General features: G+C 40.1%; 1 protein-coding gene across 5 annotated transcripts in view; it reads right to left on the reverse strand.

Moving 5' to 3' along the window:
- The window catches only part of angpt1 (angiopoietin 1), a 142128-nt gene extending 125365 nt beyond the window's left edge, over positions 1-16763 (reverse strand). The window contains exon 1 of one of the 5 annotated variants that reach the window (XR_012590612.1): positions 11487-12327. Coding sequence is in view for 1 of the 5 variants with exons in the window: in XM_074613360.1 (XP_074469461.1) it covers positions 11487-12011 (525 nt within the window). In the remaining 4 variants the exon portion in view is untranslated. Of the gene's footprint in view, positions 1-88; positions 109-11486; positions 12329-16625; positions 16646-16673 lie in introns of those variants that run through there. The other 4 variants (XM_074613361.1, XM_074613362.1, XM_074613360.1 and 1 more) reach the window with 4 other exon arrangements.
- Positions 16764-20238: the final 3475 nt, after the last annotated feature.

A 20238-nucleotide genomic window follows, 5' to 3' on the forward strand; every position in this document is an offset into this window, starting at 1 on the left:
ACCTTGTAACTAAATGGTCAAATAACAATTTAAAATGTAGCAGTGTTAAACAGAAACAAATTTCAAATTAAAAAAGTAAATACATTACCGGTATCAGCTAAAACTTTAGGCATCGAAGTCAATATAAGGCAAAAAAAAAGCAGGATTGCTGCATCCCGAGCCTGAATCTCCATCAAAGCGTGCAACACAAATGGTGCGCAGCAGGTGCTTTCCGTCAGCTAATCACCTGCTCTGAAAAAGCCAACACGCTGAAAGGATGAAGGGAAAAGAAATGTGGTGAAAGGTGAAGAATGTGAAAGACTTTATGAGGACTCTTGACCTGTTCTGGACTATGTTTTGAGGGTGTTATTTTTTGAACAGTGGGGGATACATAACACACTTTTTACTGTGTCACGTCTCTAGTCTCTGTGCCAACTTCCAGGCCTGGTGCTGAATGTGAGAAGCCTGGCTCGGGTCCCAGACGAGGCAAACACAGCTCTGAAAGAGGGGTGAAGAGTGTATGAAGATTTGTGGGTGTATATATGTGCGTCCATATCTTGTTGTCTTTCTGTATGTGTGAATATGTGCATGCGGCTGAATGAGGTGTCACACCACGCGGCGCGTAACCGATAAACCGAGACCTAACGCGCTCAATTGTCCAAACAACCCACAGAAAAGAGAGTCGGGGCTATAATCAGCATGCCGCTCTGCATAGCTCCAGACAGTCTACCGTTACGATGTGTGGGTCTCACATTGCAAGTTAATACATCACACGATATACACCCACCGACTCGCCTCTCTCACCCACTCCAAAGGACAAGAAAAGATTAAATAAATAAGTGAGGTCATTCCTGGATGTGACACAGAGGCTTTAAGAGCAAGTGGCTCTTATCCCACTACCACAAAACAAAAGTAATGGAACCAACCATTAGTCATTTGAAGATCTCTCTAGCCCCCACTGCGAGGGAGTGAAACGGTTTATTTTTCACCCAGTATCTCGCACTCTGTCTCTATCTCCTTCTTTCTCTCTTTTCACCTTTACTTGCTTCCTGTCATCAGTTTCCCAACAACCCTCACTGATACCACAGCCCCTTTCTTTTCAGATTCAAGCATCTGATTATGATTCTTTTGTTTTTCTTCAATTTGAAATCATAGCAACACTAAATCCGCTGGGCTGAACTCCAAAAAAAAATAAAAAATAAGGTGAAACGGTTCTGTCCTCTGGAACCTCTGGAAGGCTCCCCAGCGTTGACAGACAAAGACATCCACACAGAAAGCAACATCTGTCGGGGAGATTCAAAGAGACGCCGCGGGGAGAGACGGCCTCAGAGGCAGCATGTGGGGAGGCTTCAGGAATTTTTCTCCCCACTTCACAGACCTTTAACAGAATTAACATATAGAGATAGAAGGGGGATCAAACAACACTACTTGCAGCAAACGTAGAGCGCACGTAGCGAGAGCATTACAGCTTGCAGTGAAGTCCGATTTTTCATTCTCCTGCCTCGTGCCAGAGCTAGTAATACAAGACATGAATGTTTTCTCCGTGTTATCTTTTCCTGGAAGTAAAGCAGCTGTTAAAAAAACAAAACAAAACAGTGACAGGTTATTGTAAATTCACACTGTGTCGACGTCCTGCGAGCGGCTCAGATTCTCAAACGCGGTTTTGTTGTTTAACGCCGTTTCAGTTCCCCCGACCTTCATCAAAACCTTGATTTACGGCGCGCAACCTAAATGAACCTGAAGCCTGGAGGAAAATAAATGGCAGCAGATAGGAGTGAGTAATATTATCATCTGCTCTGTTTATCAAGAGTCATTATAAAACAAAAATACAACAAAGATAACAGCCGGTTCTGAGACTGAAATAAGTTCAAACGCAGTTGTGATTTGCTGCAGGCTGTGATAACACCACATTACTTGCCCACTAACTGCGAGCTCAGATTGACTATAATGTCTAATGTTTCGCTCTATCTGAGCTATTACTATCTAATATTTGGCTCATAATCACTCAACCTTAGCAGTGGCAGAGATACAGCCATGAACCTTGTGCTTTTGGCAACTCTTCTGACCATAACTTGCGCTCTCAGTACTAATGACTTCCACTTGCCTGCCCAAAATAATATTATTTATACTTTGAAAAAAGCTTTTACTCTTGTTTCAGTCATTTCATAGGAAAATATTTACATGCCACAGTAGAATAAAATATCTAAATGTCACAGCAGAGCACTCACTCATTCATTACAGCTGCTATAATCAATATCTTTATATTAACAATGGATCAAATGACCACATGGGTGTGAAAGGGGTGGCTTGTAATGACAGATGATTACTCTGCAGTTCCCCTCAGCTCTATTTTAGCATCTTTCAGTTTGTTGTTTTGGTTTTAAGGCCTGCAGCTTTAATGTTTTGGTTCACTTTCATGTCTCTGATTGGTGTAGTTTTAATCACAGCAGTCAGCTGTGCAAGTGTTACGCAAAAAAGTACAGATGCACCGGGCGATTGGCCGCCGATCGAAACCGGCCGATCAGTCTCATGTTTCCGATTTTTTGCCGGTCTCATTGACACATGTAATTCAGAGTAATCACAGTGACCGGCTAGTCTGTCCTGCTTATACTGGAGCTAACAGCAAATGTTAACAGAGGTTGTATGGACTTTCATCATGCTGCATTCAAGCTCTATTCAGTAAAAATTATTTTAAAAAAAAGAAAAAGAAAAGTATTGCGATGGTACATTTTAACAGTATCATGATATGTTCAAATGTAATCTTTTAAATGTAGTTTTTGGCGAGAAACTTGAATAAATGAAGTTGTTTGAAGAAGATGTTTTCACAGCAATATAAAAAAGATAAGAGGGAATTATGGCCTATTTAACTTCCCAACACTAACGTTACCCCTAAGCAGCTTATATTACATCATTAGAACTACTAATGCCAAGATTTGTTTTTAAATAAAGCAAGTGTTTGAATAAAAATAGAATAATGTATTGCCTAATCATTTGAATTGTGTGTTTCTATGCAAATAACCACTATAGATGACTATAACAAAGTAAAAGGATAACATTTAGAATTTTTTGACTGTTTGCACTGACTTCGGTGGTGAAAAAAGTTAGACAAAATTAGCAACTAGCCAGTGAACATAGTGGAGCATTTAACAGCTAAAGAGTCAGATATTTCTCTCTGGAGTTGGTGGAGACCAAAAACAGAGCTAGAAAATGAGCAAATATGGACTCATGTTCAACAAGGAGCCAGAGACCAGACTCCAAATGAATGCTAATGTTGCTCCGTGTTTGTTATAAGGTAATAATATGTCAATTTGGGGGTTCACAGCTTGTTTCACTTCCTCTAAATTGCCTAAAACTATCAAAGCAGTTAAAGAGATCACTTCCATACCTGAGTGAGACATTGCAGAACACTTACATTCATAAAACCTCCGTATTCCAAATGAAAAAAAATCAGCGCCATAACGGGAATGAATGTACTCGAGGGCACATGGAAACACAAACCAGATCAGATGAAGCTCTGAATTTATTCCACAGACGCACCAGTGGGTGCCAAGCTACAAGCTTTCAAGCAACAATGTTTTCAGAAGGGATATCATAAATCCTGCACGCAGTTAGCCAAATGTATAACCTTATAATTAAAACAAAATAAATCCCCTATAAAGTGCCCACCAGAGAGCGATTCGCTCAGATGAGTGATGGAAAAGGAACCACATGGTTGTGTTATAGCTGCAATACGATAAACTAGACAGATTCAAGACGCAATGAAATTATAAAGAAATATACTGCCTCATTTATCGAGCTTTAAAGAGACATAGGTGTACAATACCTGCCTGCCCAATATCAAAACTTCCAGCACGTTTGGGGCCACCGGCTGCACTGAAATATGATTTCTGGAAAAAAGGGGGTCTCAAAACAAAGTGGCTTGCCACATTGAGCATGACAAATCTACTAAATGCCCATTTTCCTGAAAATCAGGACCATTAACAACGTTGGACTCCGTTTTCACGTCCATGTGGAAATACTGTGGCATGGCCGTAATGTTTTTCCCTATTCCCATGACATGCTAAGCAGAGAGCCCTGTTTCCTTTTCGCTTTCAGTCATAGTGCAAGTAGAGCCGAGACAACTTTTCTGGAAGCTGTTATTGTAATGTCCTTCAGCAATTTCCACGGTTTCCCTTTTACAAGTTTTTGGGGTCAGGAAGGAAGAGCTTTTTATTCCTCTGAGCAGTTCCTAGCCTTTCTGCATCATCCGATTGTTAGTTTTGGCCCACATTATCAGTAAAAATAAACGCTCATAGAGGCAGTCATCCCTAAAATAGATAGCTTTCTCCTTGGATCCCCAGGCATGCTGTGTGGCCCTCTGATAGCAACTAAGTAGAGAAACATATTCACCCTTTCTCCTATGAACTCCCAGCATGGAAGGGAAACAAGCTGCTGCCCACATGTTGGTATATCCTTTTAAACCACTGTTTATGCAGCACGGTCATGTTCGTCGAGAGGCAGAATGATGGGAATTTCACAGGGATAAGACACCGCCGATAGTTTTTCCCCCTCCCTTTGTTCAACAGCTTAGTTTGGCACAGGCCGTCCTTCTCAAGAAACACTGCTCTCAGCCACTTTCTACTGTCTCCACCAGGAGGGAGATGAGAAGATCTATTACTTTCACTCCCAAGAGCAGAAACAAAATTTGGCCGGCTAAACTTCTATCCGTGCCAAATTTTCATCGTCCTTGAAATATTAGAGAAACAGAAAGGATATTCTCAAAATGTGCAGTGAGATGCTTGCTTCATTTTAAACAATGCATCCTTTTTCTCTATGTTAAATAACGCATCCATTCTCGTGTTTCCAACAAGAGACTGATCCTCACTGGCCTTCAGCTCAACAAAAGCCCAGCAGCTAGAGTAACATTCACTGTTCATCAGTCCACTTGTTCCCTCTGAGTAGAGCTTTGTTTCAAAAGACAATACTTTCTTTGATATTGACGTGAATCGTCTAAAATGGTCAAGTATCGAGAGCTGGTATTGAATTCTTAATTGCCCAAGATTAACTTCTCTTTTCTTAAAATGTCAGACAATATTTCCAATTTTAGATTTTAAATGTATTGTGGGAAAGCTTCGGTAGCTGCCTGTGTTCAGAAAGCATATCATATTTAAGAATTTGGCTTTTATAAAAAAAAGGGTTTTGTAAAAAAAAAAAATTATATTGCTTGAAGTAAGGTACTGAAAAAAGTAATGTCATTGAAATCGGTATCGATACCAAAAAATCTGGTATAGATTACTAGTATTGAAAATTTTCAAACAATAACCAGCCCTACCTGTGAGTTTAAAGGAACAGTATGTAACATTTAGGGGGATCTATTAGCAGAAATGGAATATAATATTCATAACTATGTTTTCATTAGTTTATAATCACCTGAAACTAAGAATCGTTGTGTTTTCGTTAGCTTAGAATGAGCCATTCATATCTATATGGGGAGCATATCTTCACGGATTCCGGCATGTTGGTTCACCATTTTTCTACAGAAGCCCAGAATGGACAAACCAAACACTGGCTCTAGAGAGAGCCTTTTCACGTTTCACGTCATTACCTGTTCTCCGATATGCTTGTGAAACTGCAGTAACGTCTGACCTGTTGCTCCTAAAGTAGTGTTATTATGGTAAGGATGACCTCTGAGTGAGGCGAATGGCGTTACCACGATTTTGCACTCTGCAAACGATTTTCACATTACCGCAGTCTTGGAAAGGGAGGAGTGATCGGAGGGGTATTCAGTTGGTTGCAATCTGCAACCACACCACTACATGTCACCAAATCCTACACACTGTACCTTTAAGAGTCTATCTGAAGATTTTATTTGATGCTTTTAATGGAACAGTTTTAAATTTTGGGAAATACACTTATTTGCTTTTTTGTTGAGAGTTAGATGAGAAGATTGATACCACTCATGTCTGTGAGAGTGGTATCGATCTTCTCATTTAACTCTCAACAGGAAAGCGAATAAACTACTTTCCAGAAATGTCATATTATTCCTTTAAAGCACATTTGTGACTTTGTTGCTCTTTCAGTGCTAGACTGCTGTCGTTGATCCTTGAGCTGCAACTTTTTCAGGTTCTTCCAAAGTCTAAAAGACCAAAGGTGAGCAATCCTTTGCCATGGGGACTCCTACACTTTGAAACCAGCTGCCTAAAGGCACTTCTAGCCTGGGGCCTAATAACATTCTTCAAAGTTCATTGCATGTCACTCTGTGCGAGATGGGTCTGATAGAGCCGTGGTTGCAATCTGTGTCAGAGCCTACAATATCTATTTTGAGATGCATCACATGGTGAATGACAAAGAAAGGAGGGGAGTGATTGTGAAGTCAACTGCGGCCAAGAAAAGAGAGCAACGTGAAATGTTTTTGCTTAATCAGTTTGAGGCAAATGTTTTTTTAGCATTGTGTTAGCTCGCCAGTGTATTCTGCATGTCATGTTGTATTCTGATTGGCCCTATTGGATGATGCAAATTTGTGATTTGAGATATTGGGCCATATAAATAAAACTGACTTGACTTGGTTGGTTTTGGTCAACAAATCTCTCTCACAGTACAATCTAAAGGTCTTTGCATCCGTCATCCGATAAAAAATGTTATGCATAGAAACCTTGCACACTGAATTTGATGTGTTTTATTATTCTATTTGTTGCGAAAATTCAAATTCAGTACAATACAAAACTGAATTGATTATGTGGGTGCGATGGATAGCGCTTGTCCCAAACGGGGCTAATGAATGAATGACATTAACATGAAGCTATAGTTTAGCTGCAATGGATAGCGCTAGTTCCAAACAGGGCTAATGAATGAATGACTTTAGCAAGAAGCTATCGTTTAGCTGCCTAGAGCACAATCACTACTGTCTAATCTATGATACATCCTTTGTTTTGCAACCATGGGTTCTCACACGATTAACAACTTTTGTCTGGGACAGCCCAAATTCACACAGTATTGATTGATTATTTTCCTGCTGCTAATTTCACCTTTAATTTTGCAAAGCGCCATGTACTGTCAAGAAAGATGCTGCACAACTAAAGGTTAATTGTTATTGTTTTATGTGTGAAGTAGCTTGTTTCCTGCTGCATCTTCTTTCTGAGATCAGAGCCAAGCTCGTCCGAGGCTCCTCGCCTCGCAGGCAGGCCAGGGAAGTAATCCTTGGACAAACACAAGTCACCTTTGACTGGTCAGGAATGTTATCAGGGTCCATATACTACCAGGAAGGAAAGATCTCAGACTTAAAATGCTTCCCCAACAGCTGTTTGCTGCATCACCCTCTCCGTCTACCCCCCACACTGGACCGAGCACCCAGGCACCGGAGTGCTATCTGCAACGGTCTTCAACCGTCCGTCTCTTTCATCAGGGCTGGCTGGAGCAACATCAGGGCGAGCTTTCTCTTAGACAAGCAGTAAAAACGCTGGCGTGATTAAGATAGATAGACTGGCCAGGACACTTAATCTTCTGTCCAATGAAAAATGTTAACTGCATCCTGATGTTCCCCCCCCATGCGGAGCAATTAGGCTGAATTACCACTGTGTGTTTAAGTGTCCCCTCTGAAATGTCTCCGCCAATTCTTTTCTTGTGATAATCCTTTACTTGTTATTTGTATTTTTGCTACAGACTAATATTTTTTAAACAGCATGCATCCAGGGAATTTAATATAATTCTGTTCGTCACACATTTTAAAATATAATCCGCTATCTATTACGTAACATACTCTTGTCGATATTGCCATTTGAAATGAAAAATATCTGCGGTCCTGCAAAACTCCAGAGTGTCAGGAAAGAGGCATGGCAGTATTAGTGGTGATGGCAGACGTTTTCACTTGTGAGGAGAAAGTTACTGGAGAGGTCTCATTAGTCAAACCTTCAGTCTACCAATGCTGCCGTTGTGTTTTCATAGTATCACTTGTACTATCACAGACGGATGAGGTCCACTGAGCAAAGATAAAGCCGGTGTTATTTAACCCCTGGCCCTTCTTGACACATGGATCGCTTTTGGGAGCCATGAAGAAATGCACGCAGGTTTTCAGACTTCAAATAGTGAACTGGTCGAGAAACTAGGCATGTCACGATACCAGAAAATTTAGTAGTTGATTCCTAAACTAGTGAAATTCCACGATACCACGGAGAAAAACAAAAGTAAAACGATAAATCCCATGTACTTCAACATCCACTCCTTTGTTACCTTTTTGTTAGGAAGTGACACAGGTCATAATTCCCTCTCTATTATCTATTTTATATTGCTGTGAAAACATCTCCTTCAAACAACTGGATTTATTCAAGTGTCTCATCATAAACTACATTGTACAAGATTATATTTGAACACATCATGTTAACGTTAGAATTTACCTTCGCCCAATACTCATTTTTACTGAGTAGAGCCTGAGCGCATCATAATGGCACCTCCCGCCTTGAAATCGGCAGGATGAGAGCTAGTTAACGTTAAGGGTGATGTTGCAGATGTTGAAAATGAGAGAGAGCACACACATAATGACAGGTTATGTTAAATTTAACGCAAGTTTCGTTCCTTTAGTGTGTGGAGAGCAACGATTTGACCAAAACGGCACAACACACACTAACAGATTCAATTCATGAACAACAAGAGTCCCGATTAAAAAAACGAAAATCTAGCAAGATCTCTGGTGATCGAACGTGACTTTAGTGTAAACAAACATGGCGGAAAACGGGCAGGAAGAAATAGCAATGTTAGTTTTCTCAATACTTTATACTGAAAATTCATAAAGGATGGATAGATGAAGTCTTGGCGACACGTTGTTGCCACAAATCAACAAGTTGGTCCTCCATTTCTGAGCTCCATCTTACCACTACTTTATGCTTCGCCTTTTACATTAGCTTATGCATTAGCCGCAGCCGCCATGACGGCAGTGGTTTTCCTTCTGCTTCAGTCAGCTTGGTTCTCAATTGGCTATCGTTCTTTCCCACGTGACTGCGTCATCGGTTGTCCTCGGGGTTCCCCACACACAACAGGATATTCGATCGTAATTTTGAACATGTTTGATATTTTTACATTGGGGGGTATAAGAAGCACTCTTAACGTACCTCACACCACAGGAATATCTGGAAAGATAATCTTTAGAACCTTCAAAAAATCAGGGCTTTGCTGACCATTGTCGGTAGGGGGGAGAATCGGGCCCAAAATCGGCTTGATTATCATGTAGTGTGTAAACAACATTAGCTGTTAGCAGCCGGTAAGCCGATTTCAACACGGATTTGTTGTAATTTAGCATTATCAGGGAAAAAATAGTGTACGTCCCCTGGATGCGTCGATAGTGAGTTCACTGCTTCCAAAACACATTTTCTATCATCTGCAGGATGACAGGACACCATTAGTCTCAAGCCCTGACGGTACCTACGGTACCTGCAGTACTGTAGAAAAACAAGTGCTGTCATATTTTCAGGATTTTGGCATCGACTTGGCACCAAAGTATCGGTTCTCGTGACATCCCTAGTAGAAACTCATCAATCAAAAGGTGCAGGGTTTATATTTTTACATAGATGAATGTATCTCGGTGGTTAGCCCTATTTCTGCCATATAAATGTGAATCTACACACACACCATGTACACAATGTTCTAAAGCTTGACATACACCATATACAGTGAATTCCTCCTCTCAACTGAGATAAAGTCAGTGATATACAGTCTAATGACAAGCTGATGTTTCACAGATTCTGTCCTGTAAACGCAAAATACCTCTCATACAATATTTCATTTGGATTTTTATCTCCTCTGTGGTTTAGTGAGAGTATCTGAATTTGCAGGAGAGGTGGAGCAGCCTCCAACACCATACCTCCCTAATTACAAACTCAATCAACATCTCGCCGTAACGCACTGTGACCAACGCCTGGGTAATTGATGAGGAATGACCATTTCCTCCAACCTGAGGAGTGAAAAGTTTACTTTCTGAGAGGAAATGAAAAGCAGAGACGCTCAGACGCGTTTGGGAGGACACGCTGATTGCTAATGAATAGACTCGGGGGTATTGATGAAGTTAAAGTTGATTAATTCCCCAGTTCCACTGTAATCCATCAAATCCATCCAGTGTTATCTGTGCATGCATTTGCTTAGTAGACAAAAAATAAACCGTTAGCTTTGAGCAATCCATCACAGATTGAACCTGCTAATCTTATTCGAGAACGATATTGTGAAAAGTTGAGGAGCCGGTTCTGCCGAATTTGGAAGTTTATTTATTTGATTCATGTATTCATTTCAGGGAGATAATCTCGATCTCTTTGGAGACACAAAGTCTCAAAGCTTAGAAAAGCAGAGTCCCTGCCAAGCCGTATCAGTGAAGGCCTCACGATTCGCAACTCATTAACATTACAGTAGAACCATATTTGAACATAGTAAACACCTCGGTGGCTCTAAAAATAAATTGGTCTTTCAAGAGTAATTAAATAGGAGTTATTTTATATCATATCAGCTCAATAAAAATGAGGATTATATTCTATAGAAAAATAACAGGCTATAGATTTTTTGTCTTTTATGTGAGTCTGGATTTTCCAGTTCTACTCGCACGTCCTTGGCTTGAATAAATAAAGGGAGCATTCTCTTTCTCTGTCTTTTCCTCCTCTGAGTGTCTCTAGGGGCTCTCTCTGACTTCCTGCCATTAAAGAGACAGCCCACTGGAGAACAGAGGGTGACTGACATATAACTACCTCTGCTCTGTGACCGGCGCTCCGCGCAACTCAATCGGACATCTGTGGAATTCAAAGGGTTTAGTTTACGCAGGAAAAAATAGAGAGAAAGTAGTAAAACAATATGTGTTTTCTGGACGGATACGTTGCGACAGACAGCGGGACAAGATGTCTGTGGGGGGCTAGAAAATCAGACAGCTGTGAGACGTCCAGAACAAAAAGTTCAATCCTGATAATGTACACAGTTACATAACAGCATAGCAGGGTTCATATGAATTGTGTGCTAATACTGGATTATTAAATACACATTTTGTTGTCAGATAGAAGCTTTGTTAATACAAATTATGACGTTACCAAGTATGAAGAAATACAGCTGTTTACCACACTGGAATTTGGAGTTTATCCAATCTTTTTTCATGAGACGAAGGACACAGCATCACCCAGACACAAGTTCTCAACCCTGTAAAGCACATAAACTCTCCTCCAGACAAACACTTTTGACAAACAATGTGTCGACTGCGAGAAAACAGCAAACACGGCCCGGTTTTAGTCTGAGAGCCTCCTCCAGAAACCAAAACAAGTTATCTTGTGAAGCCACAAACAGACACTCTGCGGAGACCACACACACACCCACGGAAACACAAACATCTCAACAAATACACTGCTGAGCGTGACCACTTCAAAAGCAGTGGATCCGGTCTCATGGAGCGTTGTTGTAGATGCGAATCAATACCTTTTCGACAAGGAATCTAATTAAAACAGGACATTCCTATTTCCATTTGCCATTAAGAAAACATGATGCGATACTCTGAGTGATTTTTGTCTCCTTACCTTCTGTAGCCACTGGGTATAATTCTCCATAATGTGCTCGAGCTGCTGGATCTTCTGGCTGGGAAACTCGGGCTCAGGCGGCGGAGCGTCCCTCTGGAGAGAGTTGCCGTTGTTGTGCATCGGGCTGCCGCCTTTCGCGTCCCTGCAGGAGCCTCCTCTGCCTCCATCTCCCTCAGGTAGGATGAACGTATAGGTGCACTGGCCATGCTGGATCTTATGGAGGCGTCTGTTGCTACTTCCTCCACTACTACTGCTGCTGCTGCTGCTGCTGCTGCCACCTGTGCTGCTGGTGCTGCTGCTGCTGCTGCTATCCGTCCCTCTCCGCTGATCCCCTCCTCCGCAGCTCACGATCACCAGAAGTGCTGCCAGAGAGAGCAAGTGGCGGCCAAAGTTGTACCACAGCATCATTATAAGTTGCAGGTGAATCAAGTTCTTGTATCTTTCCGGTCCTTCTTCGTTTTGGCTGGATGTTCCCTTTAAAAGCTGGATGAGAAAGTGGTGAAGAACGTTGTTAGCCTGTGTCATCCATCCTTACAGTGGACCTCCAGCTTCTCTCACAGTGGACTCTTTCACATGCTACGTCTAACCAAAGCTCCTTTAAGTTTCTGTCCTGGCAGGAAAAGTTGCACACATGTCTTGCAGATTGACAGCTCGAGTGTAAATCTTAACCAGTGAATCAAAGCCGGACAGCGTGCACGCATTTATCTGATCTGTGCATTTGAAATAGGTGTGGATGGTGTCGTCAGACCTCCCCTGGTCTCTTTGCCGTTCCTTCCTCCTCTGCTCTCTGACTTAAAGAGAGTGAGAGAGACGCTCACTCTGAAGAACAGGCTCCGAGCTTTCAGCACGCTCTGCGCCTGCCCCTCGCAGAGCCTGCGGAGGAATGTGTGTGTGTGTGCACGAACCAGTGTATGTGTGTGTGTGTGTGTGCCTGGCAGAAAAGGGACCCCAGCACAGAGGATGTGCTTAGACTATGAGGATCGGTTTACAGGCTCTGCTGGCTGCAGGCTCATGTGGTTGACCTGCCTTTCTGCCTGTGTGTTGACTTGTCTAAACGTGTGTGTTTAATTTATCTGCTCCTGAGATACAACTCTACTCCCTATATACTGTACAATGACAGGTGCTATATCATAAATACACACCAGGGAGGTATGTTTCTAGGTGTTTTTATAGTCTAATTCTCAACTTCTTTTGTCCCCCCCACGACAATAGAAAACCATCATCATGGCAAGTGAGATCTTTATAGTTGTTTTCATCCTCTTTTCAATGGAGGTGGAGGTTTTAATCCTATCATATCATCCCCAGTCAGTTATAGCCATTAAATGTATTCATGCATTCATTAGTTGAGCATGTTAGTCGCGGCTAATGTAGCTTTGAGCCTCAAGCAGAGATGGAGTGGGCTGCAGAGGTCTGGTAATCTTTTTAACTCCACGCCCCCAGAATTTTTCTTCAGTCAAACTACAGTCAGCATCAGCCGCATCTGACGCCGACTCAAGTGACATCACTTTCTCATTCTGAGGCTTTAAACGTCAGTAATTTATGTGATTGAATGATATTAATAGTAATTTTCCATCACTGTAACCCAGAAAAAAGCAGAACCAATTTGAATGTGAGATTTTGCAAACACTGCAAAAAGCTCTGCTCCGATTTATTTTCTGTCTTTCATCCGCCCACTACATCTCCATTACAAGCGCTTCTACGTCCCCATCTTTATTCATTTCATGTACAGTACGTCTCTATCACACACACCCCGACCCTCTGCTGTTATGTTTTCAAGGAAACAAAAGCGAAATCCAAGAATGATCAGAGGAAGAAGGAATGCGTCTTCATCATTAGGGCCAGAAGAAGGAGCAGAGTGAGGAAACACAGCGCTGAAAGGCTCTGGGTCAAAGGTCAAGTCCTTGTTATGGACAGTCCATTAAAACCTCTGATTCGCGGAGACAACAGCTGTCTGAATTCTGGCCGGACTTCAACATTCCTCTTTTAGTCCAAAACATCCAAATCTGTGTGACGGAGCATGTCCTCCTTCCATGAGCGGCGTTGTGCACACTGTTGTGTTTATTGTCTCCATCTGCCTGCTCATGCTTACATGTTGTAGTGAATATGTCTGCACGATCCTGCATGTGTGTGTGTCTGATACGAGTGTGTGTATTCAGTGATAGCAGGGGGCTACACAAAGTTGTGCCCTCTGTGTGGGAGCTGAGAGGCGGTGTGAACGAATGCATGAAGGAGACCCGAGATAACAAATCCCTCGAATAACCCAGACTGGCCGAGACACAAAGCATGTGCAAATATCTCTTGGAGCGCTTGTCTTTTGGTTGACGTACTTTGATGGTGTCCTAAAAATCTGGGCGCCAGTTACTGTGTCCAAGGGAAACTAAGCGGGAGATAATCGGCACCTCTGGGCAGCCCTGAGTGTGCAAAATGAAAACTACACATCACTTTTATGAACAGCTACACAAAAAACTCAGTGACGTACAAAAGAAATCAGAAGGTCTATGTCTTCGGCGAACGATGAATTGACCTGTTTGCTAAACCACCTTCCCTGAACAGCAACTTTAATCTCAGTCAGCATGTATTTATGTACCTATCAAATTTAAGACTCCTTTTTTCCCCATGATTCTTGTTTTAAAACGAGTCAGCTCGAAACATTCAAATGTTTCAACCAGCTAACGTTAGATAGCTCGCTACAACTGAATCTACTAGTTACAGTTTCGTTTCAGCCGGCAATACTGATGGATGTCAGCTAGAAATGAGAAGCTGTATTTGTCTATCTATGTGTGAATGCATGAGACTGATTGTTTGAAAAATAACATGAATTTAGAGGTAAATTGGCCACCAGTTGTAAACTATGTGCTGTGAAAGAACCACAGGAAGCTTGACAGGCGTAGCAACTAGGGATGTTCCTAAAGACTAATTTCCTTGACCTTTTAACAGAAATTTAAACTTGTCAACTAGTCTTAAAGTAACAAAACACAGAAAAAACTGTCAAAATTGATCGCAATTTAATTAAACATTGTGTATACAAGCCATTTGAAATCGTTATCGTCACCCTGTTAGGAGGAGTCATGGTTTGGCATCGCTTACCGGCTACCATTAGTATCTAAATGTGCGTGTTTTATTACCTTCCACCTTCTCTTCCCTCTATCTCAAACACACACAGCAAGCAACGCAGCCCTCAATCGTCTCCGTAACGTAAATTGTCTCAGTCCTCAGACTAAGAGTCAAAATGTATTAAAAAAAAGTAGGTGTGATCATTTCCAAACTTCATAACATGTATTTATCTTCTGAAATATTCTGCTTCAAGCCATATCTGTTGGAGATTAGCCTTTCAAAAACGACTTTTTCACTGTGGTCAAAAGCTCTCTACTCTCCCGCACGTACCTGTAGCCTATTAACGGGGCGGTTTAACATCACAAAGTATGCCAAAGACATTCAAAGCTTCATTTGAAAAACCTCAATCAAAGCTTTGCATGTAAAAAAAAAGAAAGATATTTGATACAGCCCTATCTGCTGGCCCGAGACAACACGATGGGGTGGAAGTGAGTCAGGAGCTGCTGACGAGCTCAGGTAAGCAGCAGCTCTCCACAGCAACAGCTGAGACAGCATATGTCAATATGTAATTGAAATGTTTACATTCATAAAATAATCAGTTTAAGCGACTAATATTTCTATTACCGACTAGCGAGGGTAGCAACATTTAATCGACTAGTCGAGTAAGTAAGGGGGATGCTTCTTAGCGATCAGTCAATTCTGCGTGGGCACATACCGAAAGTAGTATTTGATAAGAAGTTATGTACATGCTTTTCAATGAAATAACCCCCAAAAATAATTTTGTAACATCAAATTCTCATATTTGAGAGAGTCATCATTGGCTTGTCTTACTTGCTTAGGAGTAAACACAAGCTGTTTATATGTACGAGTCGGTGACTGAGTGCTGTAATCTCACATCTGAATTCTTACTGGCATGTAAACTTATTGAGAAAACAAACTCGGTGTTCAAAGCTACAAGACTACAATCATTTGCTAACCCTTGAGGTCCCGTGCTGTCTGTCCTCTACTTCCTGTCCCATACATGTATCCAACGCACGGCCAGTTTGGCAAAATGCAATAATCATTTTGCTGACGACAGTCAAAGCAGCACGCGGGTCATGTCAGCTGTGAGAGGCCTCGAGGCAGCTGACCTTCATGGGAATCTGGCTTATGTTTTTACTCGTGAAAAGTTTGGGAGGACATTTTGTATAACTCGACATCAATCTGAATGACACCGCCTTCCGCATGTGATCTAAAATTGAATATATGATGTGGGAACAGAGGAGATCAGAGTTTTTAGATCTTTTTCCAGTCGCTCCTGGTGTGGAGGCGGCTGCTGCTTACAGGTTAAATAAAGCCAAGGAAAGGGAAGAGGGGACAAAACTCTATTTTTGTTCAATCAACTTTTAGTTTCAGCTTGATTTACTGACCAAAGTAGTTTTATTAGTTCTAGTTCTATAAAAAAAAGATGTATTGGGCAGAGTAAGCGCATTAATAATCCAGCAATTCTTTTGTACAATTATTAAAAAGGTTCCCTTTGGAGTTTTTGACCACTAGCAGTGCTGTGGAACAATGTTTATATTATATATCGGTTATTCACAGTAACGTGCCAAGAAACGCAGCAATGTGCCTGCAAAGGTAGTGAAGAAAAAGACTGCAGGCTAGCAAACATGGGTACAAACATGCAGGTGTAACATGTCGGACATGTAGCCTTTCCCCAGGTCGGGAAACCATGCTGCTGATGCTGGGTTTAGTTTCTAAGGTATCAATATCTGGGATCCTCCAAAATATCTTAGAACTAAGATCTTACAGTCTGGTTCTATAGGTTCACTAAATTCATTAGGTTCTATAAGGAGATTGGCGGTAGCAGACTATATGTAAGAGCAATAAGACCTCCAGCAAACAAAAACACACCACTTACTTAGAAAAATAATAGAAACAAATGTATTTATAATAAGTCATCTGTTCAGTATCATTTCTCTGGTACATTTCCTTTTTTAACTCAAGGATTTCCTTTCCTTTAGGACCTAAAGTAGTTCCACTTATATTCACCAACTCAAATATATCATGGAAGTAAAAATAGAAACAAATAAATGTTCAACCAACAAATATATAATCCTTCTTAGTTAAGTTTCCTTTGATTTGGTTTCTTACCGTCCCCTTTGGAATGGCACATTATCCAGATGTCAGTGTCCAGACAGGATGAAGGCATCCATGAGCAGCAATGAGCATCCGGAGAGCAGATGAAGCAGCAGCTCAACAGAAATAATCCTCCATTTAAAAAAAAAAAAAACAGGCTGCACACAAGTGTGCAGAACAGTTATCATATAGCCTGATTTTCTTTTTACATAAACAACATTTTACAATAACTTTAACAAGCATTTCTGAACTAAATTGTCTCTTTTTTCCTTTTGCAATCTCAATTTCAAAATATTAATAATACACATCTGGCCTTTTCACATTTTCACAGCACATACACATTTGCTTTAAATTAAAATACACACACATTTACATAATGTGCTTTACAAGAGCAAGATCAGCAGATTTGTTGCACTAACACTGCAGCTTAGCTTCTAGGCATCAATTAGCTACTAAGACAGATGCAGGTAGTTAACAGCTCATTGCAACAACTATATTTATGTCACATCACAAAAAACGTTATATAGTGACTGGTTTTGCTTTACCATATTCGTCAAAGTAAAATAACAATTCAACTGTAATGCCACTGAATCTTAATGCTAAGCAGATGGCTCTACTGCAGCTAACAGTTAGCTATCTAGGGATACCAGGATAATTAATTTCTCTTTCAGCAGCCACTCCACAATTCAGCAGTTTTCTCTACCTGTCAGTAGTGTAAAGTTCCACTTAGTTTCACCTCTTGGTTGAACATCTTAGAAGTTAGAAGTTTCTTATTTTACTCTTCTCAGCCTAACTGAGCTTCTATCACACACCGGTCCTAGTTGCACAGGTAGCTGGGGAGAGGGTGTGGTTGGGAGGGGCAGCCTGCCGGCCAGGTGTTCAGGGGACATCTGTAAATTGGAGCAACAGATAATAACCTGGGTTAATAAGACAATATGGTAAAAAATCGGTTAGGTGTTATGAGGAAGAAAATTAATGTTGGGAAAAAAAAGTCTGAAAAATGTTGGAAAAAAAGTCTAAAAAAATATCCGTAAAAAAAATCTGAAAAAAAGTTTGAAAAAAATTCTGAAAAAAATGTCTAAAATAAAGTGTGAAAATTTTTTTTAAAAAAAATATCCGTACAAAAAAGTCTAAACAATGTAAAACAACAAAAGGTAAATAAAAAAAAAAGTTTGAAAAAATCTAAAAAAAAGTTTGAAAAATGTTGAAAAAAAAGTCTGACAAATGTTGGAAAAAAAAGTCTAAAAAAATATCCCTAAAAAAAATCTGAAAAAAAGTTTGAAAAATGTTGAAAAAAAGTCTGAAAAAAATGTCTAAAATAAAGTTTGAAAAAAAAAAAATGTATGAAAAAAATGTCTAAAAAAAAATCCGTAAAAAAAAAGTCTAAACAATGTCTGAAAAAGATAAAAAAAAAAAAAAAATATTGAAAAAAGTCTGAAAAAAATGTCTAAAAAAAGGTTTGAAAAAAATGTCTAAAAAAAAAAATCCGTAAAATAAAAGTCTAAACAATGTCTGAAAAAGGTAAAAAAAAATTTAAAAAAAAGTTTGAAAAATGTCTGAAAAAAAGACCGAAAAAAAAAGTTTGAAAAATGTTGAAAAAAAAGTCTAAAAAAAAATCTCAAAAAAATATCCGTAAAAAAAGTCTAAACAATGTCTGAAAAAGAGTTTGAAAAATGCTGGAAAAAAAGACTTTGAAAAAATGTCCGTAAAAAAAAATCAGAAAAATGTTTGAAAAAAAATCTTAAAAAAACAATTTTAAAAATGCTGGAAAAAAAAACTCTGAAAAAATGTCCGTAAAAAAAATTTCTGATAAAAGTCTGAAAAAAATATCTATAAAAAAGTTTGCAAAATGCTGGAAAAAGACTGAAAAATGTTGGAAAAAAAGTCTGAAAAAGTCTGAAAAAAGGTAAAAAGAAAATAAAAAGACTGAAAAATGTCAGCCATGACAATTTTTCCTTGTAAAAAATGTAGTAGTCAAGCTAGACATGGTTGGTACCAATGGATTCCTTTCTTTCTAGTTTCATATGAAACCAGTATCTTCACTAGCTTGAAAACTGAGCACTCTACAACTTAAAAACCCTCAATGTTTGTGTGCAAATATATATATATGACTTCATTGTTTGCCAACACTTCTGAAACCAAACCTATGCCACTGAATGAAGTTGAGTTGAGTTGTGATACCTGTGGAAACCTTTTTTTGCTATAAAAAAATTACTTATAATAATAATAATAATATTTTTATTATTTTATTTATTTATCATTAATGAAGGCGCCTCTTTAATCTTCTATCCTTGGCCAGGACACAAACAAAGAAACACACTGTGGGTTATAAAAATGCAGTTGTCACTGGATGTAAAAGACGAAAAGCGTTCCGTTTGACTCCAAAAGACAAACCTCAGCAACTCATTCAGACATGCTTGAATAGCTTCAGCACTCTCAGTGTTTGCCCGTTTCTTTTAAACTTGGGAAAATTTGAATTTGATTAAACGGTTGCATAACCCAGCCAAAACACTGATGGCACCTTTTCTTTCCCCCCCTAAGCTTCACCGTTTGTCATGGTGATGGTGATTAAAGTGTACACACACACACACACACTCAAACACAGTGTCATGGTAATGCTGAACCAGTGCCAGCATCTACACCATTGAGTCATCAGCGAAGGGACCTATTTGCAAGTGTTAATGCAGGTCACTCTTGTATTATTCTCCTGTTTTGAGTTGAGGGCGGACCTGTCATATTCTGAGTTCTTCCTGAAAGATCCTCAGTCCGGTCTGCTGGGGCCTTGAGGGAACATTAATCTCACGAACAATAGCCTTGTTAGCGATTCGCCGAGTGATGACTTCACTTTTCACACTCAATGGCTCAAAGGTGAGACTTAGGGATTTCTACATTTGTGTGTGCTCTGAGAGGATTTTGTGAAGGACTCCGTCTGAGTGGATGTGCTGAAGGCCATGTGTACGGAGTAAAGAGTTACACTGGTGGCTTACTCTCTGAAGCCACTTCAACAACGTCGCAATAAGCCCATAGAGTAATAAGATCACGTTTTTAAGCCTGCTTACAGAAATCCTTTTGGAAAATAATACTGAGGCTCAACCTCCAACGGTTTTCCTCGTAGAGAGAAACATAAAAGGATTAAGAGGAAAAGTAGATATCCAGCTGAGGATGGAGTTAAACAGCGGCCCAGTGAGAACACTTTTGCTCTGCTACACCCTCTGGAGAACAGAATTAAAAGTTAAATCCTTAATTCCTCACAGATCTACCGCCAATGAAGAAAAATATAACATTGCGCTTTGGTTCATGGCCTGTCGGTCGGTCCACCGCTTTGATCCAGACTGAAATATCTCATCAACTATTGGATGGATTTTCATGAAATTTGGTACAGACATCCACGTTTCCTTCAGGATAAATTGTAATCACCTTTGTGATCCCTCAACTTTTTATGTAGCGCCACCATCTGGTCAAAATTTTTATTTGTCCAATACTTTGCTTTATGACAAGATACTTGCAAAACTAATTCCTATCAGCTTCTGCTGTACTTTGTGTTTCTCACAGTAGCATTTAGCTCAAAGCACCTCTTTGC

This window comes from Sebastes fasciatus, chromosome 17 (genome assembly GCF_043250625.1).
Source record: "Sebastes fasciatus isolate fSebFas1 chromosome 17, fSebFas1.pri, whole genome shotgun sequence".
In the NCBI taxonomy this organism is placed as follows: Eukaryota; Metazoa; Chordata; class Actinopteri; order Perciformes; family Sebastidae; genus Sebastes; species Sebastes fasciatus.